Source organism: Opisthocomus hoazin, chromosome 4, assembly GCF_030867145.1.
Source record: "Opisthocomus hoazin isolate bOpiHoa1 chromosome 4, bOpiHoa1.hap1, whole genome shotgun sequence".
In the NCBI taxonomy this organism is placed as follows: Eukaryota; Metazoa; Chordata; class Aves; order Opisthocomiformes; family Opisthocomidae; genus Opisthocomus; species Opisthocomus hoazin.
In genome coordinates, this window is record NC_134417.1 from 44,976,946 (window position 1) to 45,003,648 (window position 26,703).

General features: G+C 49.7%; 1 protein-coding gene across 1 annotated transcript in view; it reads left to right on the forward strand.

Annotated features, from left to right (window-relative positions):
• Positions 1–649: 649 nt before the first annotated feature.
• Positions 650–26,703, forward strand: part of TGM4 (transglutaminase 4) — a 36,001-nt gene continuing 9,947 nt past the window's right edge. Inside the window, 6 exon segments of the mRNA XM_075418827.1 lie at positions 650–760; positions 9,288–9,434; positions 21,254–21,298; positions 21,300–21,504; positions 26,226–26,405; positions 26,552–26,658. Of these exon segments, the coding sequence (XP_075274942.1) occupies positions 650–760; positions 9,288–9,434; positions 21,254–21,298; positions 21,300–21,504; positions 26,226–26,405; positions 26,552–26,658 (795 nt within the window).

Below are 26,703 nucleotides of genomic sequence, written 5' to 3' on the forward strand. Positions count from 1 at the left end.
TTTACATACCAGTATCAGATACTTGTCTGTTTAGCTTTTTTTTTCTTACTATCGTTCTACAGTACAGTACTACTTTTTGCCCACAAGTGACGGGAAGAAAGGGAACAAAGAGAGACACGTGTCATGTAGAGGGTGGGATAGCTAGGGAGCTTGTGAAAATTTTCCCCCAGCTTATCTAGGAATTTAAAAATTGCCTAATCCCGCAGATTGATTTCCTTCTATATTTTGCAGCACTGTTCTGTTGGAAAAACCCGACCTTTAACTGGGGAGGGTTGTTTTATTCTTCCCGTAGACAAACAATAGAAGAGATCAGCAGCAACTAGCAAGGATTACTAGTCAGCTAGCGGGGTTTGTCTTGGAGCACAGCGCTGTTGTCTCCTGTGGAGTGGTGGTGGCTGGCGGTGGTTGTTGCCACGTTCTGGGTTTACAAACTGTTGCTCAGGCTGCCTCTGGGCTCCTCCCGGGCGGGCGGGGCTTTCTGCCTTCCTTACTCCGCCCCGTACGTCTGCGCTCTCATACTCCAGCGTTTTTTTTAAAAAAGGAAAAAAAAAAATAAAGCCGTTGTATATAAACGAACCCTGCCCGGGCGCGTTTCTCTCCCCGGCCGGCCGGCAGGGGGCGGTGCGGTGGCCGGCTCGGCGGGCCCGGCATGCGAGCGGGCGGCGGGGCGGCGGCGGCGGCCGCGGGGCTGCTGGGGGCGGCGGCGGCCGCCGCGGCGAAGCTGGCGCTGGGGCCGGGCGGGGCGGCGGCCGGAGACTGGGTAAGGAACGAGGAAGTCGGCGAGGGAAGGGACTTCCACGGGCTAACGCGCGTTGCGCAGCCGTCAGGCCTTCGCCTGGTATCGCGTCCGTGACGGGGGAGCAGCGCTCGGGTTCTTCCGGGAGCTGCACGCGGAGGGAGTTGCTGGGAAAGCGGGGCGGCCGCCGAGGGCCGAGCCCTGACTCACCGCCCCCGGGGGCTGACTAAGGCCTCGCCGAGGGGCAGCCGGCAGCAGGCCCGCTGGGGCGGGGCGGAGCGGGAGGGCCCGGCGCCACGCCACGCAGCCCGTTTGCGGTGCTTTTCTGGTAGCTTGACTTGGGGAGCGGGACGCGGCGCGCTGGAGCATCAGGCGCTGCCTCCCAGCCCGCCGTTTCGCTAATGGCGTTGTGTCGGTGGGCGGCAGGAGCGGAGAGGCGGAGGGGTCGGCTCCCACCGAGCTGCTCCGCCGATGCTCTCCGTGGGTGCCCTGGGCGCTGGCGGGGGATGGGCCCCATCTCGGTGGCGTCTCTCAGAGCGCTCCGTGCCGAAGGTTGCACGGGACTGCCCACCTTTCACCTGGAAAAGGCCGTGCCCTTACCCAGAGAAGTGAACTCCTGCGCAGGCACGGCGGGGGTGGAGACGTGCGCCAGGCTGGGTGCGAAGGGGAGATGCTGAGGCGGGCAGCTGACCCGCGCCGTGGGAACGCGGCCGGGAGGCTCGTCTGGGTGTAGGGCAGGGGCGGTTATTCATGTGGGAAGTGTACGCTTGGACTTCAAACCCAAAGGTGAAAACCCACGAGCGAGAGACACTAGGTGTGAAAGAATGCAGCCTCGCAGCAGGAAGAAAGAAAATCAACTTTCGTGGTTGTTAGAGATGGTTAAAAAAGCAAAAACTCAGTACTTGCCAATGCTGTTGATCCTTGCTGATATATCAGAGGAGGTGGCAGGGCGGAGAATCATAAAATATAAATCAAAAAATATAAATTATACTCTTCTCAGTCCCTCCCCCTAAAAGATTGTGCTCTGCACTGACAGAAAAGCAGAGCATGGAATTACTGAAAACGTTGGCATCATCTTTTCTGAGTATTTTTCTCCTTTGAAATTTATAGAAATATTGCCCATTTGTTGGAGGTTTCTTGGTGTGGCTTTTTTTGAAGGTGCTGACAGAATTGTCTCCACTGAGGTGGAGAGTTGCCAGCAGGTCGAGGGAGGTGATCCTTCCCTTCTGCTCAGCGCTGGTGAGGCCACACCTGGAGCACCGTGTCCACTGCTGGGCTCCCCAGTACAGAAAAGATACGGAGCTACTGGAGAGAGGCCAGCAAAGGCCCACGGAGGTGACGAAGGGACCAGAGCATCCCTCCTACGAGGAGAGGCGGAGAGAGCTGGGACTGTTCAGCCAGGAGAAGAGAGGGCTCGGGGGGATCCCGTCAGTGTGTGTGAATACCTGAAGGGAGGGCGCACAGAGGACGGGGCCAGGCTCTTCCCGGCGGTGCCCAGCTACAGGACTGGAGACAGTGGGCACAAACTGAAACACAGGAGGTTCACCTCAGCACCCGGAAACACTTTTTCACTGTGTTGGGCGACTGAGCACTGGCCCAGAGAGGTGGTGGGGTCTCCATCCTTGAAGATACTCAAACACTGGACACAGTGTTAAAGATTTTACTCTCACACGAGTGGGTTACACTAGGTATTGCTTTATTCACAACTCAGAGTTGGGCCATCACCTCAGTGAGTGGCAAAGCTCAACTCCCTAAACCAGTACATTTCTTAAACAGATTACATGAAGTCTAGAATCTTCATAAGTTTCTAAGCAACTGTTCCGTCTCTTTAAGTACATCATTTATTAAGTTCTCTCTATTCTTCTGTCTTAGCAGAATTCTCCCTTGCTGGTTTCAGGTCCCACTTGGTTTCAGGGTCGTCTCAGGGTCGTCATCTGTCTTTTATCTTCTTCTGTGAGTTCTGTTGGGTCCAATCCTGAGAAAGACTCTGGGAGATTTCAAGATGTTCTATTAAACTTACTGCTATTTCTAAAATTTAACCTATTGACCTATGACATTAGTCTTGCTACACCTGCTTATCTTATGCTAGGTGAGTTGGTTTTTAACCCAGCCATGGTAAGGCCTGTGCAGGGGACAACTGAGAGCAGCATTCCATGATCGTATGGTTTCTTAACACACTTGTATTCACACAATGGAGTCTATGTTCTAGTTCTGTGATTTTATTCTATTCTGTAGTCATAATCAGTCTTCTCTGTAATCAGTCTCTAACATTCCCTCCTTTTGTTTTTATTGCATCCCTGCAATTACGAATTACTGTATTTCCAAACTTCTTTTTGACACTTCTTAGCAATTGACATAAAACGAGTCACTATACATTGAAAAATCAGAAACAGACAACCAACCATTATTACAACAAAAAAATAAGGACACTAAAGCTTTCTTTAACCAGGTAGCTAGGTTTGGACTTCAGTATCTTTCCGGACGTGAGAATGATGGATCCAGGTCTCTTTCTCAGCAACCTTAACAGCATAAAAAGAGGTTAATAGTACAGTGTATGGTCCTTCCCATTTTGGTTCGAATCCATTTTTCCACTTGTAATTTTTTGCATAAACTTTATCTCCTGGTTCTATATCATTTACCTGGACTTCAGGAGATATACCTTGATACCAGTAGGCATGATTTCTCCTCTGGGAAAAAGAATCCTGGAGGTACAAAAGGTATTGAGTGATTTGTTCATCTCCATCCAAAAGGCTAGTTTTTGCTGGAATGTAAGTCCCTGGAATGGCAAGATGTCTACCAAAAAGAATTTCTGCAGGGGACACTCCTATAGGCTCTCTTGGAGTGTTTCTAATATCCCATAGAACTAAGTTCAAAGCTTCTGGCCATTTTAATCCAGTTTGTTTACAAACCTTAACTAACTTCTTAATGGTTCTATTAATCCTTTCTACTTGGCCAGAGGACTCTGGATGATAAGGGGTGTGTAATTGTTGTCTAATTCCTAACGCGTGATATATTTGAACCAAAATAGCTGCCGTAAAGTGTGCTTCCCTGTCTGAGTCAATTATTCCTGGAACACCGTATTGTGGAATTAATTGTTTTAACAAAATCTTAACCACTGATTTTGAATCATCCTTTCTTGTTGGGAAAGCTTCTACCCATCCGGATAACTGATCTACAATCACTAACAAGTATGCATAACCCAGAGTCTTAGGCATCTCAGCATAATCAGTTTGGAGCTTTTGAAAAGGAAAGGTGGCCGGAGGCCTTTTACCTTGTGGCAGGTTAATTCACAATGTAGCATATTGCTTGCAGAGTTTACAGTTCTCACAAATTCTTCGTGCTGCAGTGTAAATTCCTGGCGCTGCTCACAGTCTTTGGCTTTTGGAGGCTATGCTCTCCGGTCCTCTGTGAGTTTTATCATGGAACCAACGGGTTAAGGGTAGTAAATACCTTTTTGGCAATAGAGGGCTTGTTGTTCAACATCCATTGCTCTCCTCACCTTTGAGCTCCTAGTCTTCCAATAAGGATCGTTCATCTTCGGTTAAGGATTCATAGAGTTGGCACATGTCCATTGGGCTCGCCCATTCTTCCTTTGTTTGCAGTGCAGCCATAAGAAGGTTGCAGTGTCTTGCAGCCGCTCGAGCTGCTTGATCAGCCAAGTGTTTACGTCTTGAGATGGCATCTTGTTTTCCTGTGTGAGCTTTAGTATATATTACCGCTAAAGCTGTTGGCGATTGAATCGCTTCCAGTAAATCTTTAATCTGCTTTCCGTGAGCAGTGCAAATCCTCTCTCTTTCCAAAGGGCACCTGTTGCATGACACACTCCAAAAGCATATTTTGAGTCAGTATAAATATTCACTTTTTTTCCTTTTGCGTACCTGGCTGCTTCTGTCGGTGAGACAACTTCCACACCTTGTGCCCCCAAAGACAAAGGTAAAGGTCCAGCAATCAATACTGTTGTCTCTGTCATCACCGCAAAACACACCATCCATCGTCCTTTATCATAATATGATGATCCATCCATAAAAAGACTCATCTCCGGGTCATCAAGTGGTTGATCTGTTATGTCATCTCGAGACTTGCCAGTAAAGGTTAAAATTTGCTGCGTATCTTTTTCACCATCAGTTGGCAAAGGTAACCGTGTGGTAGGGTTAAGCGTGTTGCACCTTTCCAATTTCAAATTGTCAGCTAATAGTAACACCAGTTCATAACGATGTGCCCTTTGGGCTGAAAGTGACTTCTCAGCATGTTGTTTTAACAAAATATCCACCTCATGGGGTACGCATACGATTAGTGCGTGTCCTAAAACGATTGACCTAGATTTTTCTACCATCTCAGCTGCAGCTGCAATTGCCCTGATACAAAACGGAGTTGCTTTAACTACAAGATCTAAAGTAGCTGAAAAATAAGCTACTGGTCTTTCATGAGGCCCTAAAGTCTGGACTAAAACTCCTCTGGCTGTTCCCTTTTATCTCATGACAATAGAGTTTAAAGGGTTTGGTGTAATCAGGGAGTCCTAATGCTGGGGTGTTCAACAGGGCACTTTTTAGTGTCCGAAAAGCTTTATGTCTTTCAGATCCCCATGCTGTAGGTTCCACCTCCTCATTCCTAGTTGCTTCATGCAACGGTTTTGCTATTTCACTGAATCTGGGAATCCAAGGTCTGCAAAATCCAACTTGCCCTAAAAATACCCTTAACTTAATACCTGCTTCTTAGTGGTAGGTCTTGGCGGTTCCTGTATTATTTTAACTCTTTCAGGATCAATTTCTCTTTTTCCTGGACTTAATAAAAATCCCAGTTACTTTACCTTAGTCTGGCAAAGTTGCAGTTTGAATGGAGAAACTCAATGACCCTTCTGTACCAATTGACAACACAAGTATTTAGTATCACGTATACAATTTTCTTTTGTCTTACAGGTAAAAGATCATCTGCATATTGTACAAGAACAGACAAACAGGGAAAATTTAAATCTTGTAAATAATTTCACAAAATCTGAGAGAAAATAGTGGGTCAACTAGTAAAACCTTGCGGCAATCATGTCCAGGTTAACTGTTTCCCTTGCCAAGTAAAGGCAAAAATATGTTGACTTTGTTCTGCTATTGGTATGCTAAAAAAGGCTCCTGTTAAATCAAGCACAGTGTAATACTGGCCCCAAGGTGGTATTTGAGTTAATATCAAACTCGGGTCTGGAACAACTGGATGGGGTGCAATAACATGCTCATTAACTGCTTCTAGATCTTGAATAAACCTATATTCAGGGTCTCTGTCATTGTCCAACCTGTTTTTACTTACCGGTAGAACTGGGGTATTATAAGGGCTTCTACATTCTTTTAGAATTCTGTCTTTTAAGAATTTATCAATTTGCTTACCAATGCTAGGAATTGCTTCTGAAACTATTGGATATTGTTGACTAGAAGGAGGTGTCCCTCCTTTTTTTTGGATTACCAAAGGTTCAGCTATCTTAACAGTCCTACTTCATCTCCAGAAGTGCTCCATAATTCATGAGGAATATCAGAGAGTTATTCCGGGATCTTTTTCTCCTCCTTTTTATTTTCTGATGTTTTGATTAAAGGCATGCCAATTAATATTAGTTGGATACCAGTTCGAGTTAAAGAGATACAAGTGCCAAATTCTTACAACAAATCCCATCCCAGCAAAGACACAGGTGTTTCAGGGGAGACGACAAACTTTCCCCAAGCCGTTTTTCCTCCCAATACCACCGGAAGGGGAAGCGAAACGGGTAATTCCCTACCTCCCACCACTCCATCTACCTTTATTTTTTCTCCTGATAATTGCAGAACAAAAAAGTTTAATAATAATATTGTTCTCAAGGAGTTTTGTGTTTGAGGAAGAGCTACAGAAATCTAAAACGAAGAGAGAAGCCACCACTTGCACAGTGTCCAAAGCAGCAGCAAATGTTAAAAGTGTATTGACGCTTCTAAGAGATTCTGACGTAGGGTAGCAGGATACTCAACTGCAGCACAAAGACGTATTTCCCAGCCAGGAGGATGTGTGGTGATGGCCCAGCCTGAGAGTGGTGTGACCAGAAGGGGTCATTTCACTTGAACAAAAGTTTTCATTTACTTTCCCCTCTCCCCTGTCAAACTTCATCTGAAATTACCTCTGCCACTTCAGGACTGATTCTGGATTATCTGAAATGTACACTGAAATTAATCTCCTCTTAGAAAAGCAATCAGAACAGTAATCCTTGACTCATTGGGTTGGCTCGGCTGAGCCATTGGCAGGGGAGGAATTTATACCTCCCTCCTTCCTTGTGGGGAACACCTGGGAACCTAGCTGTATCTCTGCCTGCATGCCATTGCGATGACCACTCCTCTGCCTGGGATGCAGAGGGACTCGACCTCTCTCAGGAAAACCTTCCTGCTGGGCATATGCCACCTGCAGAGCACGCTGCGGCTGATTTCCCTGGCTCTGCAACAGAAGATCGGAAGAGGAACCCGTGGGTTCAGGGTCACTGTTGAAGATTGCATAATTGCTTTGATGGTGGAAAACAGCTTTGCTCCACCACTGGTAGACCCACAGACTAATTCGAGTCAGGCAGGACCTCTGGAGGTCTCTAGTGCAACCCCTGCTCTGCAACAGGGTGCTCATGACCTCTTCCAGTCAAGTTTTGAATACCTCTGAGGTTGGAGAGCCCATGACCTCTGTTCCAGGGTTTGATCACCTTTGTTTTTCCTTGTATTCGATCAAAATTTCACTCATTCCAATCTTCACTTGCTGCCTCTTGTCATATCCCAATGCACCTGGGAGAGGAGTCTGGGCTCCGTCCTATCTGGAGCCTTGGGCAGATGTTGAAGGCAGTAGAAAGATCTCTTTTTCTTAAGGTGTTTTTTCTCCAGCAGTGTGCCTTGGTAGGCTCTTTCTGATCTGGAAATACACTGAACTGAGGTGAACCACAGAGAATTGTTTCCCCCCCTCATCTCTTTACTCCCAAATCTGCCTACCCAGTGCAGGTGCGTGCGGATGGTCGTAAGTGCCCTGGGCATGGTAAAACCATCTGCTTACACAGGCAGAGGGTGAAGCCAGGAGGCAAACCCCATCCCACAGTGAGCCGTAACACAGCAGAACGTTTCTTCCTCAGAGGACCGGTAGCAGCTGGGCATGGTTTGCCAGGGCAGCAGTGGGGAAGCAAAGTCCTTCACTGGTGGGAATCGTTTTGGATCATTTGCCGTTGCCCTGGTAAAGTTTGGAGACCTTTGCCACAAGTGGGGCAAAATGAGGCCAAACACTGTAACTGTCCCTGTCTGGGATGGGGTTAGCCTCCGAGAGCTCACGCCAGGCGTCGACCAGGGATTTGCTTTATGGTCTTTTCCTTTTAACCTTGTACTTGCTACATCGCTTCAGAAATCCCTGCGGCCTCCCCTAGCCTGCGGTTAGTAATTTCTTCTGAGTGGGAGCAGAGCACGGTTGGTGGCCCCCATTGATTTGGGTGGCTGGCAAGGGCCCACAGTGCATCCATTCCCGTGCAGCATGTGCCACCTCTCAGCTGCGTGTGTTGGTGGCTTCACACCTACATTTCTGTCTGCTGCAAGATGGATCCCACCGTGGCCTGAGAGAGGTGACAGGCTGTGAAGGCATGATCGCTATGGGTGTAGACAAAGCCTTGCTTTCCCTCGCCCTCGTGTGCTCCCTGAGTGTTTGCAAGAGTCGTGATCTGCCTGTGATTTCCTCACTTGGTATCTTCACATCAAGTACCTGACACCCAGGGGGTAGGGAGATTGCCACAGCAGCTAAAACTATGGGTGTGGGAGGAGACCGTGAATGGCGAGGGCTTTTTAGGTAAAACTGTGCCCTTTTTCCAGGCTGAGGCTGTTACATGTCTTATCAGGTTGGCTAAGGAGGGAGGTATTCCAACCTAGGTGGCCTTGAAAGTCCTTGAATTCAGAGGTGGTTTTGCTGCTGCTAAATGCAGGAGCAGAGAGCTCTCACTCCGTAAATCTGCTCTGCAGCAAGTGTGCAAAATATGGCACGAAGGCCCTCAGCTCTGTCTTTCCTCCCAGAGGACCCTGCTCTGCCCTCACTGCAGCAGTAAGACAGGCTAGGTCATGGGAGGTGGTGAGGACTGGTGGTTTGGGACCGCACTGGTCTCAGCCGATATTCACAACAGATGGGTCCTGGACCACACGCAGCACCAGCACGTACATCTTTGGTGTTTGTCTCTGGTAGGGCTGAATTTCACCCTTTTCCATACATCTCGCAATGAGCGAAGGGCATTTCACTGCATCGCATGTGCACCACGTCGTGAGCTGGAGAGCTTTCTGGAGCTTGGCTTCTAGGCATGGCACCTGCCGTACGCTGTGCCAGCACTTCTCTGCTGGTAGTCTGAGGCTGGGCTCATGGCAGGATGTGCCAGGGTCATGCTCTGTCCAGGGCTGTTTCCTCACTTCCGTTTCCTTCTGTGATTTAATATATTCGTCTTCCTGTATAACCAGCACACACTGTTAGGTTTTGCTCTAAAGTGCCCATGATGTAGTGAGGGTGAATGAGCGGTCGGTGAAAATACATGGTTTTTTCCCCTTTCATCCTACAGCTGCCTGTGCTGCTTCGCATCGGCTGTATTGGCTTGGTGTTTGCGTGCAATGCGGTGATGTGGACGGTCTTTGCGAAAGCCCTGCGACTCTCCTTCTCCTCAGCCGCTGCCTCTGTGACGACAACAGCCTCCAACTTCATCTCTTCAGTGAGTAGATCCCTTCCCCAGGTGCTGACGCCTGGAGAAGCACAGCGATGCGGGAATGGTCACACTGGATGCAACGGGTCGTAGCTCATCTCCCAGCATGACCGGCATCGCTGGCAGCAAAGGGAGAGTTGCAGGCAGATGTGAAATTGTATCGGGCCTCTGCTGCTCTGACACTTGTTCATGGCAGAGGCTGTAGGACTTGTGTGGTTGGTGTAGGAGGAAGGGTGCTGCTGCCCAGCGCAGTGCCTTGCAGCAGCTGTGAGGTTTGCTGAACTTTTCTAATTGCCAGTGAGAGATGGAGCTGGGAACTTTGCTTAGTTTTGCTTTTCCTTTGCAACACTTCACCTGTGACAAGCCAAAGCTACCCGAGCTGCGTGTGAAGATGCACTGCCTGTAGTGACAGCAAGAGCATTTTTGACCCACAGGGTTTTTCTGCTCACTTTTCACTCTCAGCAGCTGTCCGTCTTGTTTCTGTGCTCCAACTTGCAGTTAGCTCATGGTGGTGTCCAAAACTCAAGTCAGTGAGGCGCGTTTTTTTATCAACTGGAGTTGCCCAGTCGACTGGAGATGTGGCTCCTGAGAGGTGCTGGGAAGGCAGCAAAGCACACGCGCATCTGCCAAACTTCTGCTTTGGGACCACAATATGGCTTCCAGGCTAGATGGTAGAGTAGGTCATCTCCAGCATCACCCGCAGCAGCCGTTTCTGTTGATGGTCCCAGCAGGCGTTTCCTCAAGCAGGTTTTTTCCAGGGCCAGCTCTCCCAGCAGAAGTCGTTGCAGCTCTGGCAGAGCAGGAGGCTTTAGAGCAGCTCATCCCAGCAAAGCTTTGACTCTGTCTTTTCCTTCAGGCCATCCTGGGCAAGCTTCTCTTCGGGGAGACGTGGACACCTCTGTGGTGGGTCGGCTTCGCCGTGACGCTCTGTGGCCTCATGCTGCTGCATACGGCTGCGCCCCCGCCAGCGTGGCTCCCAGCAGAGAAGAAGGAGGTGTGATGGCTGCCAGGAGGGGCACAGCACCGTGCCGCCCATCGCCCACGTGCCTCGTGACAGCGTCCCCGGTCCCCAGCCGACTCCGAACGCGCCTGCCACGGACCTGCTAATCCCTGCTCGCCTGCTGATCTGCCGATCTGCGGAGTCACATTGGTTGCATCTTTCCTGGCATGTCAGCAGTGGTGTGGTGGCGATGACAGCCTCGGAGGCAGCTGGTCCACTCTGAGTCAGTATTGTGGAAATCAGGGCCAGAGGCTTATCAGCCACTCCCCCTCTTCACACCCTGCGACTGTGGAGCTATCCCAGTTCGGGGAAGGCCGAAAGTAACCATGGTGGCTGTGGAAGGTGCCTGTGCATCAATACTTTTCCATAAGAGCACTGGTCCCAAAACAGAAAAGCAATCTGAAGTAGACGATGAAGGCAGATGATATTTGTGCTCTGCTGTTCCTGACTTTCTTCTGTGCCTCTTGAAGTGGCCCCATGCATGCCGCTACCTGTAAGGCTGTGGAGCCTTTCATTAATTCCTTCAGCTTCCCTTGTCAGTCACATACACCTTTTGACTTGCCATTTGTACAACACTTGTAATGTCTGCTTACCCGTTCCTGACAAATTACTCACTGTAAGGTTGCTGCTCTTTCCTTTAAACTCTTAACCAGGATGGGGTTTTGATCACCATTCCTGCTGTGTGTGGGTCAAACTGTAATTTTGGGACAATACAACAGGCTGCATGTGAACAGTCAGCCGCTTTCACTAGGAGTGTCCATGTTCAACACATGCCCCCTCTGCACTTAACGTGTCAATTGCTTTAACATTTGGTAAAAACGAGTTTCTCAAGCAGCATTTTCTTTACACCTCTGGATGACGATGATTCCCATTCATGTGACGTAATCAGCCAGATCACTGATACCCGCACATGCTAAATTTTGGGTCAGTGATTACTCTCTGTTCAGGATGAGATGGCTGTTGACACAGTGCATATGTCAGGAAACATAATTTCTAATGTATCAACCTCTTTGCCCTGCCCACACATCTTGTTTGGCTTGGAAATTTTTCAGTTGCAATGCTAATCGAGAAATATGATGATGCCTGTAAATGTATGCATCATGCTGGTGATGCCACTTGTTTGCTCTGGGCTTGCCAGGTTGCCTCTGTCTACTTGTCACCACAGAAAGTGAGTCACAGTTGTGCATGTGCAGAAAACCTAAGGACACATTTCTGCGAGTCTCTGTATCAGAGCCTGTCAGGTTTGTCATGACTGGCAGATCGGCGCTGTGTCCAGCAGGAGCGTAGAAATAGACTTGCGGGTGGAAATGCCACTGGAGTTGGGTTCGTGCCTTTTTCTTCGTTGTATCAGAAAGATGAAAAGTTGGTGTCCCCAGAAGAGGCCGGGAGCTGTTTGCTCCAAAAGTCCCCTGCTTCAGGAGACCATCCTAGCTCATCACATCTCACAGCCGTGTCCCGAGAGGGGCAAAGATTTTCACTCCACTCAGTGTGCTCATAAGTCTGTCCCTCCAAAGAGAGGAACTGCATACGTGGTGGAGAAGAGGGGAGAGCGCTCCGAGTGCCTTCTCTGTACCAACGTGGGTCTTGGCACCTGGGGAGGTCTTTGGATAGCAGCAGAGATAGGAACAGTGGGACCTGTCTGGCCACCTGGGAAGCAGGGACTTGACGTGGTGACCCAGCATCCCTCATAGGTCTGTGGATATGACATCCAGGAGCTGTGCATTTCTCAGTACATCGAGTCTCCTTAGACCTTCTTACATGATGGAGAAATAATGAAGGCTGCAAGCCTGATCTGTTTGCCCTTGTTATTAACTCTCAGCCAGCTGTAAGCCGTGACCGCCTTCATGTGAACAGCAGGAGAAGAACCAGGCTGTCCTCTGGATCATTTGGCTATTGCCCCTCCTCCTAACAAACCTTTTGAAGAGTTTTTTAACATGGACTATCTCAAAACTGACACTTCCTTATGGTGGGCATTGTTGGGGGTCAAGGTAGAGCAGATATTTGCATATGTGCAGAAGGTGTGGGCAGCATTTTACGTGGTGATTCTCACTTTTAAGGCGGAAGAATATAAACTAGGGCTGTATATTTGCTGTTGTAAATGCTTGAAGGTGGTAACAGAAATGGGGTTTCCACCAGTTCCCATGGGAGGAAAAGATGCCTGAGCAGGGTGCGTTTTTTTGGCAGAATCCCTCTCCTCTAGGTACACAGGGTTTGGCCCATGTCTGCCGTTGTTGCTTCTCAGCGTGGGGCCAGGGCTGCAAGGAACACTGCGATCACCGTATGGCAAACCAGCGTGCTTCTGGTAAATGGTTCATGTGTGGGCATCCAAAGTGTGGCTAGAGGTGATCTCAAAAAGAGGTGCCAGCCTTTCCAAATTAAAACGCTGTCCAAAGCTCCGTGGCTGAAGTTTAATATTTACAGATATTTTAGACCACGCACACGAAAAGAGTGATGTGAGACCAATGAGCAAGCTGTGTTTGATGAGTGAGCAGTTCGAATGTGGTAGACCTTATAAGGTGGCTGAAGACCATGGCCAGCCATAAGACCTTGGTTTACCGGTGCAGAAGGTGGGTTACCCTTACGCAGGAGCTACAGTAGTGTGCTTGTGTGAAGTTTTTGCACACTTGAGCCGAGGTGTTTTCAGGGAAGAGTCTCGGGCACACATTTCTGGTCATTTTCCAGAGAAACACGTTTGTTTGCACATCTCCCAGATGCTGGCTGTAGTGAGTCTTTCCTGCACCTTCCCCTCATTCTCAGACACAACCCTAATTTTACAGCATCTTGTGCATCGGATTTTCCTCAAGCAGGGCTATACCATGTCATGCTTTAAATAGTAGAAGCTGGTGCATGGTTAACAGCAAGGCTCACAATGTTGCTCATGGAGATTGAAGTAAGCATTCTTAAATTAATGGTGTGAAGCAGTTGGACCTTAAAGCATAGTTTAACTGGTTAGATAAGCAACTATACATAAAACCTGAGAAATGTCCCTGTTGTCATTGACAAGGAGCCACTGAAACTTGGAAAGTCTGTAGAACATCTCAGTCACAGCGCACATCAAAATAACTTGAAGGACAGTATGTTTGCCTGGGTGAGAAGTGGTAGAAGTAGATGCGACAAATAAGATTGGTAAATTGTTCTGCCACGTTTGGTATATTTAAAATTTCCAGTGAATTTGATTCAGTGCACTGTGATGACCGTTCAGAAGCCTTAATTATTCATTACATTGCATGCATGTCACACACACACACTTACTAAAATCCTGCAAACGGTGGGGTGTTTCTGAAGAAGGCAGTCAGCAGGCCAGAAGAGTGGTGCTGTGGCTCTGACCTTGGCTGTCACAGAAAAACCATGAAGCTACGAATAATGGGTGCTAATCCTGATGTGTTTGTGGCACCAAGTGCTCTGCTCACCTTCTGCAGAAGAGCAGGGGCAAGCCTTCATTCTGGGGGCCCAAGAGCTGCGGAGGGGAGTTACACAGGGTGGGCGCTCGTCCACAGCAAACACCGCGGTACCTGCAGCTCACCTGATCTCGGACAAATATCTGGGGTGAGCTCAAGTCAGTGGTAAAAGCCTTCCCAGGAGAGCCTGGAGTTTGCCTCTGAAAGTCAAGTGTGGGGGGTGTTGCACCGCATCACTTTTTAAAGGAAAGGATTGCAAGAAGATGACAGTTCTGAAAACCTGGTCCTGAGGGAGAAACGAAGTATTTTAGACTTTAAAGCAACACCTTCTAGCTTGAGGTGGAAGATGTTTGTTGGGCTAGGTGTTTCAGTGCCCTTTCTAAGGCAACTCTGTTTCTAGACACATTAACACCAAAAAAGAGGTCAGCGACTTGCCTGTAAAATCTGAACTGGGATCCAGGGCAGGGGTGGGGGGGACCCTCGGGGATGGCCAGGGGCAGTCAGTCCCAGCGATCCCCTCAGGGCTCTGACATAGTCAATGGCTGTACCGGGGTGTTGTTTCCAGTGCTGGATCCCCCAGTTCAAGAGGGATGTTGGGACATCCCTGTGCCCCCGGGTCTGGCACAAGGATACCAAGATGACAGGGGCCTATGAGGAGAGGCTGAGGGATGTGGGCTTGTTGGAGATGGGCTCGGGCTGACCTGATAGCAGCTGACACGTGCTTGGAGAGGAGTTACAGAGGCAACAGAACCAAGCTCTGCTCCATAGAAATGGCCAGAACAAGAAGCGGTAACAAGCACAAGTTCTGTACTGGGAGTTTCAAGCTGGCCGTCAGGGAAAAAAAATGTCACCAAGAGGTTAGTTGCCCAGAGAAGAAGCAGAGTCTCCACCCATGGAGGTTTTTGACACTCAGCTAGACAAGACCTCAGCTGACCCAATCAAGTGTTGGTGACCATCACATCTGGGCAGGAAGCTGGACTTCCTGTGACCTATGGATGGATTTCATGGGCAACACCATCCATAACTGAAACTGGTCTGCCCTTTTGCCTCCAAGTTTGGCAGTTCCAATTAAATGCTGCTGTACCACAGAAAGGAGGTTCCTCCTTGAGGCGCCATACATGTCTAGGCCACCAGAGGCTTGCTGGCTGACCACAGAAACCATAACAGACACTTGCGTATGCATTCATAGCCTGAAAACAAATGCACTGTTATCAAAGGAGGAGAAGGACCCCACCATATGCAGCTGCTGATAATGAAGTGCTTTGTGCATTTGAACCTTTGCTGGGTGAGGAGACAGCCTGCTGCATGCAGGGCTAGTGGTGGGTCCCGGGGCAGGGTAATGCTGACCAGCTGCAGCACCCCAGCATGGAGTGACCAAAGCAGTGGGAACCCTGGACCTTGGGGGTGACCAAAGCACCAGGAACCCTGGACCTCGCAGTGCTCTGTCCCATAGCTGCATGCAGCACCGGAGCAACCCATGTCCCGTAGCAGCACTTGCTATATACGGGACACTTTTTGCCCTGCTGAGCAACCAACCAGCCCCTCTGTTCCCTCTCCAAGCAAGCTTTTTGGTTTCTGGCTGTTTAATAACCCTCTTAGTTGTTTTGATTTTTCCTCGGGGTTTAAGGAAAAGCGGCTGTGAATGGCTGTACTAATTGCCAGGGCTTCATAAACAGCTCCCAGGGCTACTGCACACCCTGGAAGTTCCAAGGGATTGCTGGTGCTGGCTTAATGCCTGGGGAGCTCCTGGGTTGGGCCTTCCGCTCCTGTCTCGCTGGAGGGAGATGATGCACGCCCCGCTCACCCCTCCACAGGTCATGCAAGGCAGAGAGGCTCCACTGCACCCCGCGGGGATAAAGCCACGGCAATGGAAATGAGTGGGAGGGGAGGGCTGGAAAGAGTGGTGGTGAGTAGGGCGTGGCAGATTGTACCACCAGTTTTTGGAGGAGATGTACACGTTTGGAACCCGTTGCTCAATCTCGCTTGGCTCACAGGTCATCACGGGCTGCAGCTTCATCCTGCCTGTGGGAGTTGGGGATGGAGGTTGGCTGCATGAGCAGCTCGCCTCCTCCCCTGAAAAAGCGGAGCCTCTTCGTTTTAACAGCACGAGGTAAGAGTCAAACAACTCCGCTTGGCACCGTGACCGGCTCTCGGTGGACGTGCACGGTCTGAGCATCAGCCAGGCCTTCGAACCTACTCACTTTCAGTAAGTTAAGGCAACATGTAGGGAAGGATGAGGCATTACAAATGCCACGTCTCCCACTGCCCAGCAGCTGTTTCCTCATTCAGAGAGGAGGTATCTCAAATGACTTGTTCCCCTCAGGACACTCCTGAGTTAGGCAGCTCACAGGCTTGGCTCTGCCGGCAGCCGCTGCTGCATGAAAATGCTTCCTGAGGAACCATGGTGGGCATGGAGCTACCCAGCTGCCCACCAGGTGAGATCATCTTGTGCTGCTGTGAAGGGCAATGGTCTGGTTGCTGCGAAGAGGGACAGGCAGGAGTATGCTGGCTTTGTTGTTTTTCAGGACAAATAACCACAGATCCCTGCCCTCGGTCAATACCGCCATACCAGGGAGACTGCCGCACGTGACATCCATGTCCAGGGGTGGGCCAAAGCCTCTGCACCCGCTGTGCTTTGGGTCTGCTCCCGTCCGGCACGGGAGCTGGGTCTCCAGCGCTGGGCAGGACCAGCTCCTTCCTGCAAATCCTCCTGGTCTGGGAAGGGTCTCCCTTCCCACCACGCAGCTATTTCAGTCGCACTGCTGGCTGGTGGGGGTGCGGCACGGCGTAATCTGACCTGGAGTCTGCAGACTGTGTACATCTGTGTGTATATAGACACACACACCCACACAGACGGGTGGGAGAAGCTGTTACACCACCCCTGCAGAAAGAAGTGTTACTTGAAGACACTGGCATGCAGGTTTCTGTTTTCTCACTTAGATATCTGCAACCAAACACATATCCTGTAGGTGGGAAGGTATTCTGTCAGTATTTTCCTTGTTCTCTGAAGCAGTTTTTAATATATGGATAAACTATTTTATCACTGATTCAATATTTGCGCTATTGATTTCCTTGCCCTTACCATTTATTTTTTGCAGCCCTCTTTTGCTTTATTTTCTCTCGTACCTTTTCATACTGTTTGCTCTAGGTGTAGCCTGTGGATGTGTGTCCACACTGCAATCACCAGTGCGGTCATACATGCACACTCGAAGCTGGTTCATGGCTCAGTGGCAGGAGGGTGGATACGGCCCTGGAGTAACTGCACCCACCCTGCTGGACCATTTCCAAGCACACATTGTGGGCTGCAGGATCGCACGGTGAGGGTGGTCCTTCTCCCCATCTTGGGTCTCTTGATGGGGTGGCACAAAGGTGTGAGGAGCGAGTTAGCAGGCTATGACCGTTCAGTGTGGAAAAGAGATAGTGGTGGTTGGTAACAGGGGCTGAGAGGACCATGAGTTGCGTGGAGAAAGTAAGCTGGCATAGCTGTTGACTGTGTCCTCTACCACAAGAACGGGGGCCACAAGGGAAGCTAACAAGCAGCGCTTCAAGGCCGGAGAAGCTTCCTTCTCCTACAGTGTGTCATCCAGCTGAGGAACTCCTGCCCGCGGGATGCCGCAGGCGCTGACAGTTTCTTTGGGTTCAAAAAGGAGGCAACTTTATTAAAAAAAAAAGCTGCTGCCTGGAAGAAGTGGCGCAATGGAGATCTTTTTTTGTCATTTCTTGCACAAAATTCTAAGGAAGTGATTTGCTGGGAAGCAAGAGTACCTTATCGTGACTCATTTTAGTCTAATACATGATGTAATCTTCTCAGCACTGGAGCATGCTCATTTTGGTGTTTCAAGTGCAACAGTTGTACCAGAGTGGAGGGTCAAGTAGTCATAGTACTGAAATCCTAAGTTCAACCTTCACACATAGTTGCTCCCTGTATCTAGACTGATTTCGCAATTTTGCCTCTTGCATCTCAGCTATGGAAGGAGAAAGGGATCTTGAAAATTAACCAGAAAAGATATTTTAACATTATACCGTTCTGGCTTGCTGTTAAAACAGCTCTGTATTTTTGCAAGATGGCCTGGCCTAAAGTCTCAATTTCATGTGATGACCACAGAACTTCTCTTTCAGGGCAGGGAAAGTGCTACCCAGGAGCATTTTGCCTGAGTAGGGATCACAAGGCCGTAAGACTACATTTGGTATATGTATAGTTGCACCCTCTGTTTTCTCTTTTCTGCCTGCTTCAGGAGCAGACTCCCTGGGTGGTGCTGGGATGGGGTCAGAGCAATACGGTTTTCATTCCTTCTGGAGGTAAATGCCCAAAGGTAGTCACCTACATCCTTAATTTTAGGTCCAAAACCCTCTTTGAGTCTCACCAGTTCAGTGAGAAGGAAAAAATGGAATTTCTGTAATAATTATATTGGCATCAATCACTTGTTTGGTATTTGCCTGTGAGAAACTCATTACCAGGTGACTGGGGCCAGACGACTTGGAATCAGTTAAGGTCTGGGCTTGGCCATCTTGCATCAACCCCTGACATCCAATTGCCTGTCGTAAGTTGGCTCATGTAAGATTAGAAGAGAATCTGCCTGCTGGGAACATGGGGTGCCCTCGGGGCGTAGCTGACAGGCTGCTGTCGTGGCCTGTGGTTGGTGTACATGAGTGAGAAGTGATGAGATCAACGCTCCTTTCAGAGTAACAGCAGCATGACATGTCAGGGCTATTATATGGATGAGAAGTGTCTCACTACTAGGAGGTTCTTAATGATCAAGATGTAAGCTTAATGAACTGGTGAGCGGAGGACCAACGTAGCACCTTGAATAAGGTCCAGCTCAGAAGAGATGGACCAGTCCCTCTGCTGTTCTCCATCTGTGCATTTTATTCCTTTTTAACCGCCCAAGACTTCTCAGTACTGATCGCTCCCTAGGCTGTGACTCAGGAAGGACTCAACATGTACAAGGTGGTACACGTGGGAGCAGTCCTGCTGTGGTCAGTGGAAGGCACCTTCTCGCCGTGGTCCCCCTCAGGACCCAGCCGTGGGCCGTATGTGTGCGTACCTTTGCGGATGCACTGCTCACCCCTTGGCACCTCGGAGCTGCTCCGCGGAGCAGCTGGAAGGATCAGTTCACCTTTCCAGAGTGCCGAAAAGGAAACCCGTAGTGCTTTTGGTCTGCATTTTATTTTGAGTGCTACTCTGACTGGGCATATTTCAAAAAAGTACAAAACAGAAGCATCGTGAAGCCTCAGATGGTTATAAAAAATGTCGGTCAGTACATTTCTGTTATAAAAGGCAACTTCTCCATAACTAGACATGGAGTTGCAAGTGAATAAATCTGTAAAGCTAATGATTGGGTTGCAATGTCCTTCCTACTTGGCACCGATATGTGTGGTCAAGCTCTGGAAGTTTGACTTATTCTTGTCATTTTTGATACACAAAATAAACAAAAACCTGAAACAAAGGGCAAGCTTGTAAATAGGGGAGCAGCCACTAGGGAATTCTGATTTTATTTGTTTGCATTTTATTACCTTCTTATGCCAGCTAATGAGGTGACTTACCTTGTGGCAAATAGATGCAGATAAGGCTGATAGCCTCTGGTGTCTGATTTTGCAAGCTGGGAAATGAGTCGTTGAAGTTATCGGCAATAGGCTGGAGATTGCCTGTGATAAAGATATAATCTCCTCCCCCATCTAACTTCTACACTCTTTTCTCGAACTCTGAGGTTCAAAATCAGGGTCGGAACATGCACGCTGTTGAAATCAGCCTTTTGCAAAACCCTGCAGGGCTGGAAATGTGACTGTCCCTGGTGAACACGTGCCCTGCCTCCACCACTGACCCTCCAGCACACATCTGCAAACATTTTTTCCAGGACCAAAGCGTTACCGACGACAACCCATTCCTGTTTGCAAAGATCTGTAGGTTTTGCTGTAGGACTACTGTCAACACAATTTAAGCTGCCTCCAACAGAGCGTAGAATGATATATATAACAGGTTGAGACTAGATTAGAAAGCTACTGACAGTGACTTCAGACAAAGTGGATTGCTCAATTGCTGCAATTAAGTGGAAAGAAGTAATATACATCGTAAATGTTCAGATTACATGTATTATTGGTTATATGATTGTACCAACATTCCAGCTATATGGAATACTGGTTATAAACATGCTGGTTATAAACAAAAATGTCTTTCACCCTCCGGGGTGAAAGAAATGCAGAGTAAAAGCAAAGCTGAAAGGTAAATTGGGGCTGTAGTGTTTTTTTTCAATAGTGAAATATGTAATTGCCAGCACATTTTCTGATGCTGAATGGTGAGTGATGCTCTGTCTACTAAGAATGCTGGTGGTTCAGATGTTCATGCAGATGTGCTGCGAAATTAAAGATGTGTACTGAACCCTCGGTGCCCTGGGATGCACTAGTCCTGCTCTCAAGGACACCTGACGTGCACCTCCAGCAAGCAGCGACGTGCCTGAAGGGTGGGATCTGCTAACTCAGCACCCAGCTTGCACCGACATTGCAGCACCAAATGAAACAGTCCTCCTAAAGTAAATACCTAGCTACCTGACTTGATGGGGAAAAGTCGATGCTGTTGAGGGGTCTTCCACAGGGAGACCTTGTGTAGGGAGATCCTACATTTAGGTGCGCCAGCCTTGCAGGCTGAGTCCTACCTTGCTGGACCCTGGGCTGCTGCAATGAAGGGGGGCATCGGGGGGCTGAGACCGCTCCCACAGCTGAGCCGCCTCTTCACTTTTGCGTACTTGGGGACGTGTTTGTATCTCTTTCTGACCATTGTGCCCATGTTGCTGTTGGCCTGCCTGCCACCAGCTCTCCCCTCCATGGGGTAGACTCATCTGTCCATCTTTGGTCACCCTGAGGACGAGGGTGGCAGTGGGGCACGCGGGGTCCAGCCACCTCCTGGGCAGAGACCTTCGGTACAGCTGTCAGCAAAGAGCAGCTGGCAAACGGCTCCTGATCCACCACGTTTCTTCCTCCTCCTGGACATGGCCTGTTTCTCCTCTTTCCCAGCCAGCGCTTTCTCTGGGCTCTCTCCCCTGGCATCCACCCGACCCCACAGGGAGGGGGCCGGCACCGGGATCCTGGGGCTTTCCAACCCACACGTGTAAACGCTAGATTTTAGCCCACAGCTTCAAGTGCTTCTGTCCCAAACATTTTCGTGATGACAAGAATCTCATTAACGTCAAAGAAAGTTAGACTGATCCTAATAGAGACCTCTGGTTTTCTAAGGACCAAGTGTTTGTGGGTTGCCTTGTAAAGTTAGCCCTGGAGCTGCAGTCCCAGTAACCTGGATGTTAGGTCATAGGTGCATTCTTGTTACTCACCTGGCCCATGATTTTACTCTTTGTCAGTGAATGGTCTGTCCACTTGTCATCTGATTGTGCAAATCCACCTTCCACGTGAGTTGGGATTTAAGTTTCGCTGTTTTTCAGGGTCTGACTGTGCACAGAGGGAGTTGTAGTCTTTTTTTTTTTTTTAACACGGGAACTTCCTTTCTCTAAACACCACCCCTTGGCAGTGGACCTGCTGACACCTCAGAGCGAGACACTCATAAAAAGGGCAGCCCATCTGCCTTCTCCACACTCAGAAGCAAGTGGCAGAGGCTACTCAGGAGCTTGGAAGCTGCTGGCATCACAAGCACCTCAGGTCGAAACACCGACAAGAACCATGAGCTATAGCCCTGGTGAGTTTTTAACGCTCGATACGTTAACCTATGTTAGATGCACGGTTTGGCAGGTCTCTTGCCGGGAGGATGGCAGTTCCAGTGGAGATGCAGGGTTTCTCGCCCCTCTGACTGCCATGGGTGACATCCTGGGGAAAGGTGTTTCGGTGCCACTGCTGCTCATGGGGGATAGGTTGGCTCTGGCTGTGCAAATTCTGGTTTTGAGGGATCAGTAAACCAACTGAAAAATGAAACCCACTTTTCATCACTTTTCATCAACCCTTTAGACATCTGGCTCTATCGGTGATAATAGGAAAGAAACACAGCTTTCCTAAACTTGTTCTGTGTCAAGGTGAAAAGAATTTCTTTCTTTCAGGCTCCTTAATCGTGTAGATCACTGCTTTTTAGTGATGGCTGATACTACCTGGCAGAAGTTTCAGAATAACTGAAAAGGAAATGTATGTGGACTTGAGCCCCGTCCCGTGGCCATCCTGCCTGCCCTATTGTCAGAAGGTCCTGCACCTACCTGGAGAGGTTCCCGAGTCGCTCCTGCAGCCGCTGCTGAGCCACCACGGCTGGCTGTGCTCCCAGGGCAGCCCAGCCCCAGGATGCCCAAAACCCCTGGGGTTTGGGGCGTAGCTGAGCAGCTGTGCATGCAGGCTGGGTGGTGCCTGCAGCGAGCGGGGAGCAGATCTCCGTGGCCATCAGGAGGGGAAGGGTGCCCTGACAGTGCTCCGAGCCCCTCTGTTTCACACCTTCATACTCTGGATGTGGATGAGCTGAAATTTTCCAGGAGGCCTCGGACAGCAGTGTATTTGGGATGTGATCCCACATCTCTGGGATGTGAGAGAGTGTTTGCTGGAGGTTGGGCAAGGAGGAGGAGTAAGTGCAGGTGTCCAAATTTTGCTCTGTCTTGCAAAACTATAGCTCCCATCCCACTTCCCTCTTGTCCTTCTGGGCAGCCCTTATTCCTGCTGAAGCCAGGCATGATATAAATGCTCTGCTCCATATTAATCTATTTTTAAACCCCATTCCCTTCCTCACCTGAGAAAAAAGGCCCCAGATCCTTATCAGTGCAATGTCCTCATGTCCCCATTTTTGTTCTGGGTGATCGCTGTGCTCTCGAAGCTCTGAACATCTCCCCAGGCAGGTAGCAATGCGATGGGGCCAGCGGGCGAGGATAGGAAGGAGCTCTGTAAGTGATAAATCATGGAACTAGGAGATAAAAATAAAAATACTGCCTTGAAATTTCTTGCAAAAAAAGGAAAAATTTATCTGGCAGGATTTGGGTTTTCTTCTGGCCTGCCCCAGGAGGGAGCGCAGCCAGGGCTGCCTCTTGCAGCTCGAGCCTCTGGCCGGTGAGCGGGCGTGTTCTCGGCGTGCTCAGCTCTGCTAGAAATCGTTAATTCCCGTGCTGGCTACCAGGGGCACCGGCAGGCAGCCGGGCGCAGGGCAGGAGGCAGAGCAAGAAGCCGAAAGCGGCACGCGGGGGCTGTCTGGGGAGGACGTGCTGCGGCCAGACCCTCCTGGACACAGCAATGGGCACACCGCCAGCTCGCTGCGCCGCGTTTCTTGGCACCGGACACGGCGCCAGCCGGATCGCAGGGTATCGCAGGTGTGTTTGCACAGGAATAAGTGAGTGCAGCGTGACTGACGGGCAGCGCTGCGCGGGGACAGGTCTTTGGCACCGTGCTCTGCACTGTCCGGCCATAATCCAAGGCCACTGTTCTCTGCAGTTTGTCTCTGTGTGTGCTCAGCATCGGTGATGTCCAGAAACAGGGGATGGAAATGCAGTCCCTAAGTTAGGAAATGCTGGAGGGATGGATTTGCCAGGGCCCTTTCCCACAGCCATCCTATATATTCAGCTCCCACATTCCTCCGTAGCCCTCTCCCATCACCAGGGCTGCTTTCTGGTAGCTACTCAGATGGCACCAGGGTTTCCATAAGGAAGAAAGCTGAGCAGCTTTGGTGGCTGGAGATCTGCTAATGCTGTGGAAGACGCATTTCTCCTTTGTCCTTATCAAGAGGGTTAAACAATTTCAGCTGAATTTTTTTGACATATACACACACACACACACAGTTGCGCAAAACATCAGCCTGAGTTTGGCATGTGGCAGGCAGCAAGCAAACAGAAAACACTTGAAAATTAAATCAGTTAACGAGAGGTGATGGTCAGCCTGTTTACACGGAGGTAGTAATCTGGTGGGGATCCACGGGTGGTCAGTTCGGTTTGCTGAAGGCTGCGTTTGCTGCCGGGTGCAGGTCGCAGTGGATAGCACGCCACTGATTTCAGCCTGCCCTAGATCTGGCCCTGCCTGCAGCATCTCTCATGCCACAGCAGCTACCAGCGGTTTTCGACCTCTTTGATGTTAGGGACGGCTCTTGTTGATACTCGGGTTTGTACGGTTTCCTGGTATGGTGTGAATCTGTCAGGACATTTAGTGGACTAATCCCTGACTCTCCCACATCTTAATCTGAATCACTCATGAGCCAAGCAGTTTTGAGGTATTGTTACTCCCTACTGTTTACGCAGAGTTTATCCTTTAAGGATCTTTAATGGGCAAGTACAAGACAGGTTAGACACTTCCAAAGGTCTATAGCTCGGCCGCGTTCTGGCATGCTCCAGCTCCCCCTGTCACCCCTGTGCAGCCTGCCAAAGCCTGACGCAGTAATCCCCAGACCATTGAAAGCTGAGGGCTTTCTCTTTGCTCAGATGTATCACTGGGTTGCGCCTCTTGGAGCTCCGCTCCTACACTGGAGCCCTGAGCCACTGGGCACGGAGGTTGCAGGAGCTGTGGGAGTGGAGAGCAGCCCAGGAGATGGTGATTTCAGATGCCGTGCCTTACAAAATCAGCTGCTGTTTTGGGAATGAATGGGAGAGGGGGACCTGGCAGGGACTCTTGCTGGAGTCCAAAAATGTGCTGAAGTCAAATGGCAAACGCAGCAGCTGGTGTGAAGGGGGACAGTGCTCCGTGACGAGCGTGCTGCAGCAATCCGCTCGCAGCAGGGACGAGCACCTTCCTTTGGTTACGTGGGCTGCAGGAGAAACCAAGTCCTTGGAAAAAAACCTTGCAAAGATTTGCATAGTCCTACTCCCATAAGAGACTGGTAATGACTGTTGTGATATTATTTGGGACTAATTTTCAAGGGAGAAATACGAAGGATCAACTTCAGTGTCCTGAAGTGTCCCATTTCCCAGGCCCTCGGCATCCCAGGGAACATCCCTCGGATCCTCAGAGACACTGAGCATCTCAGCAGTTGAGGGGAGCCAAATTTCAGCACGTTCGGTTTACTCCCCATTCAACTGTTTGTGCTACATTTTGTAAGAAGCAATTAAAGCTACTGTTTATTATTATTTGATAATCATGAAGAATGTGTTCAACGCTAATATAAGGCTAGCCTTTGAACAGAGGGGAATACACTTGAGATGAAAGTCCCAGCAGTGATGTTTAATTTTTAAGCTGCCCTCTACTAGCTGGGGGCCACTTGGGAGCATCACCTCTAAATGTGCTTTGGCAAGCAGCGCTTTCTGCACCTGTCTGTGCTACTACTACTACTATTACTACTAGTTTTAATACCTGTAATAACAAACAACCATTTGTAATACTGAAGGAGCTGATGCTCCATGCATTCAGCATGGCACAGACGTGCAGCAAACAGGAGTTGCTGTCACAGCCTTGGCTTTGACAAGGTGCCACCAGCAAAGCAGCTGAGCAGATGGAGGCAAGGGGTAGAGGGTTCAGGGACATGGCAGGACCATGGGCACTGCCCACGGGGATGCTGCAGTGGTCAGGATCTTTGGTGGGCTCCCGTGCAGGATGCTCAGGGGAGCAGAGCTGCCTCGCAGCAGCTGCAGTGATGGGATACAGATGTGTTGTCCCCACTCCACTTATGAGGGGGAAGCCAGGCTTTCACAGAAGCAAGACTTTCAGTATCACAACAAAACTTGCAGACATGCCGTCTTCCTGGTCCATGGTGGGCTGTGGAGATGGCTCATGGCTGCTGGCCCCTCAGCCAGCTGGCAGCGTGCAAGGGTAGGCAGTGCTCCAGCAGGCTAGGATTGCCAAACCAGTGAGATCCCACTTGCTGCTGAGGAAGCAGCCCCCAGGGTGCGTGGCGGGCAGCTGCCTGTGCACAGAGGTGCTGGGATGCCGGCTGGATGCCTGGCTGCCGGCAAAGGCAGAAATCCTCACACTGCTGCCACCTCCCTCAAGCCACTTGTTCCCCACTCACCCAGGGCCACCTCAGAGGACAAACATCCCTGGGTGGCACCACAGCAGCCCGGGGCCAAATAGTTGGAGGGCAAGGCAGGCGCTGGTCCCTGCTCTGGGCGGACTGCTGCGGCACGCTCACTGCTGCCAGCTTCTGTAACCCGTCCCAGCAGCATGACTCTCTATACATATACATATACATATACATATACATATACATATACATATACATATACATATACATGTTTATTTTATTTTATTCTATATTACATTATACTATATTATTGATATGATATGATATGATATGATATAATATGATATGATATGATATGATATGACATGATACTATATTTTATGTATATCAACTGTTGTACCATCCATCAGCTGTGATTCTCGACATGATCACTGAAAACTCAGATGTTTTGGTGACTCACGGGGCTCCGTTAAGAAGAAGAGAACTGTCTTTACTGACCATTTTACCATCAATCTCTCTTTTCTTTCCTTTCTCCCTTTCTGCTGATGGCTTTCCAGGAACCTACCTGAGGGTCACTGGGATTGACTTTCTCAAGAGCGAGAACTGCCGCCTGCACCACACGGATGCGTACAACATCAACAACCTGGTGGTGCGGCGTGGGAAGGACTTTCAGCTCCTGCTCAGCCTCAGCAGGGAGCTGAAGGCTGCCGACAGCCTGACTCTGCATTTCAGCATCGGTAAGTGGGTCCCCACTCTGTGGCCGTCGGCCAAAGCGGGAAAGCCCCAGCAGCCTCCGGCTGCCTGTTCCTGCTGCCGGGCACGGCAGTGTCGTCGTTGCGGACCCATGCAACCCTCCTGCACCTTGTGTTGGGTTTGTTTCCAGGCGAAACGCCAACGACAGTTAGGGGGACTCTGGTGTCGCTGGACCCGAAGGAGGAGGAGGATAGCAATGGGTGGAAAATCTCCGTCGTCAAGAACAGCGGCAAAGAGGTAGTGCTTGTGGGCAGTGCTCCTGCGTGGAGGGCAGCAAGCCAA